Raw genomic sequence first — 2,324 nt, forward strand, 5'->3', positions numbered from 1 at the left:
TTAAGAGGGTTTGCGCAGGCCTGGGATATATGGAGTGACAAGCAAATGCCACCTCTGGGCGTGGCACGTGATCCTACTTTTCATGGTTGATTAGGGCCCTGGTTGGAGAAACTGTAAGGGCGGATTTTCAATATACAATTATCAAGGATGAAATCTAGGTGAGCCATCGAAAAGTCTTTATCAAGTCACTAAAGGTTTCCTAGCTTGTTGATATTATGTATAAGGCAAAATCCTTCCTTAGACAGCGTGAATGCAGCAACAAATCGGTAGGACCTTGCTTTAACTGAGTACACTAAATAAATTTATCATGCGTGAGGTTTCCTAGTTCAAACTGGGTGATCGCGTCATCGTAGGCCTTGATAATTGGGTCGTATAAGCGGCTTGGGTCTTGGGGAGTGCCAACAATAAGGCCTTTGTCATTGTAAGGAAAGAAAATGTCTCGTAGTACCCGACTAAGTGGTAAAACGCCACGAAATTTTGGAGGGAACTCCCTCAAAATGAATCCAAATCCCATGTTTTCAGCTTTGCTCATATGGCCAAGCTTGGCGTTTGCAATGTCCTCATAGTTACCAGCATACCAGGCACGAAGTTTACTATCTTTAGAATACTTATCCTTCCCCCAGCCATTACGGGCGAACTGCCAGATAAGCACGTAGAAAAACGACTCAAGATCATGCCGATAGGTATGGTCGATATTAAGTAGCACCTCGATCGCCATGAACTCCATCGTGCCAGTCTGGTGCCGCGCGCCGCTTCGCCCGCTTCCGACTTCTTTGGCAAGATCCAGATCGATCAGCATGCCCGAGTGACCATCCGCCTTATCTGGATCGGTGATGATTATGTTGTTCTCCGAAATATCCCAATGAAGGAAAGAGTTTGACGAATGAACACTGCAAAGGAAAAGTCGAAGTAAATCAGATAAGAACAAGGGCGAGTAGAAAGAAACAAGGAACAAGTGTAAACAATCCAGTCAAGGGAAAATCATAAGAGATTCGTAGACGGGTGTTAAAGGAAAAACAGTGTTGAAGATCTCCTTTTCTTTCATCAGGTCAACATCGGGGTTGAAAGTGTGGAAAAGATTATTCAGGGATACTTCCAAAAGAGGGGTCCTTTACGCTCCCTCCAGCATCGCCGAGGCCGGCAACGGGGCGATTGTAGGACCAGCCTTCGAACTGTCGTTGCATGGTTTGAGATATAACAGGATCCTCAACGTACGAGTCAACAGGTGCTTCGGCCGTGAGTACCTTATGGAAATTCGTTATGTCCTGCCCGTCGACCTGTCATATTAATACTCTGCGTGGTCCCAGAAAGTGTTTAGGTTGAAGGTAAGGGAGGGAATTAAGTATGTCGAGGGGCCCAAAGAAAGATGAAACATACTCCATCAGGACGGAAGCTAGGCTCATATTTTCTCTGGAGCAGCTTGCGCCAATCAATGTTGGAGAAGAAGTGATGTGCTTTGATTTCAGCGGCACCGTTTGCTCCGAGACGACGGTTTGGATCACCCTCAAGTAGTCTAGTAAGAAGGTCCCTCGCCGCACCAGGAACAATATCCTGGCTTGGAAACGTAAGTGGTTCTTGGAGGATTTTCCGGTACATCTCATTCGTGTTCTCATCGTAAAATGGTGGAAGCCCCGTTAACATCTCGTACAAGAGAACTCCGAGTGTCCACCAATCCACAGCCTTTGTGTATCCCTCGCCAAGCAGGAGCTCAGGAGCGAGATATTCAGGTGTGCCACAGAATGCTAGCAGCAAATTAGAGCTACACATCATTTAAAATTATCTCGTTTAGCAATCACTTACTATTTGTCCGGTCTTCATCTTTCATATCAAGCTTACACAATCCAAAGTCGCATAGGGCAATATGGCCAGCATAATCCAACAGGATATTTTCTGGCTTAAGGTCACGATAGATGATTTTAAACCCGTGTAGGCATTCCAGCGCGCAGATCAATTCCGCTGTATAAAACCGGGCCCTGTTGATATCGAAGCGCTGTTCCCTTTGGAGGTGGTGGAACAGTTCACCTCCGTTGACGAAGGCCAAAACAAGATATAGCTTCTCTGGGGATTGGAATGAGAATTTGAGAGGAACGATGAAAGGATTGTTTATTTGAGAGAGCACTGATCTCTCAGCCAGAGTATGTGCCACTTCGGATCGAGAAATGATATGGGTTTTGCGAAGGATTTTCATTGTATAAATACGGCTAGTATCACGTTTCCTTTAACAATAGATATATGTTAGATCGCCGGGCAGTACGACATTGCAGGATGGGGCAGCTAAACTTACTGACTTGATGACATTCAAACTGCTTTACGACGATTTCAAA

At 45.4% G+C, this 2,324-nt stretch overlaps 1 protein-coding gene across 1 annotated transcript; it reads right to left on the reverse strand.

Annotated features, from left to right (window-relative positions):
- Positions 1–292: 292 nt before the first annotated feature.
- HCAG_09110 (serine/threonine-protein kinase Sgk2) lies at positions 293–2,188 on the reverse strand (the record flags this gene model as incomplete). Its single annotated transcript, XM_001535920.1, has 4 exons — positions 293–890; positions 1,216–1,244; positions 1,378–1,742; positions 1,801–2,188. The coding sequence occupies 4 exons, from the start codon at positions 2,186–2,188 to the stop codon at positions 293–295; spliced, it is 1,380 nt and encodes a 459-aa protein (XP_001535970.1).
- Between the last annotated feature and the right edge of the window lie 136 nt (positions 2,189–2,324).

This window comes from Histoplasma capsulatum, genomic scaffold (genome assembly GCF_000149585.1).
Source record: "Histoplasma capsulatum NAm1 scaffold_19 genomic scaffold, whole genome shotgun sequence".
Taxonomy (NCBI): Eukaryota; Fungi; Ascomycota; class Eurotiomycetes; order Onygenales; family Ajellomycetaceae; genus Histoplasma; species Histoplasma mississippiense.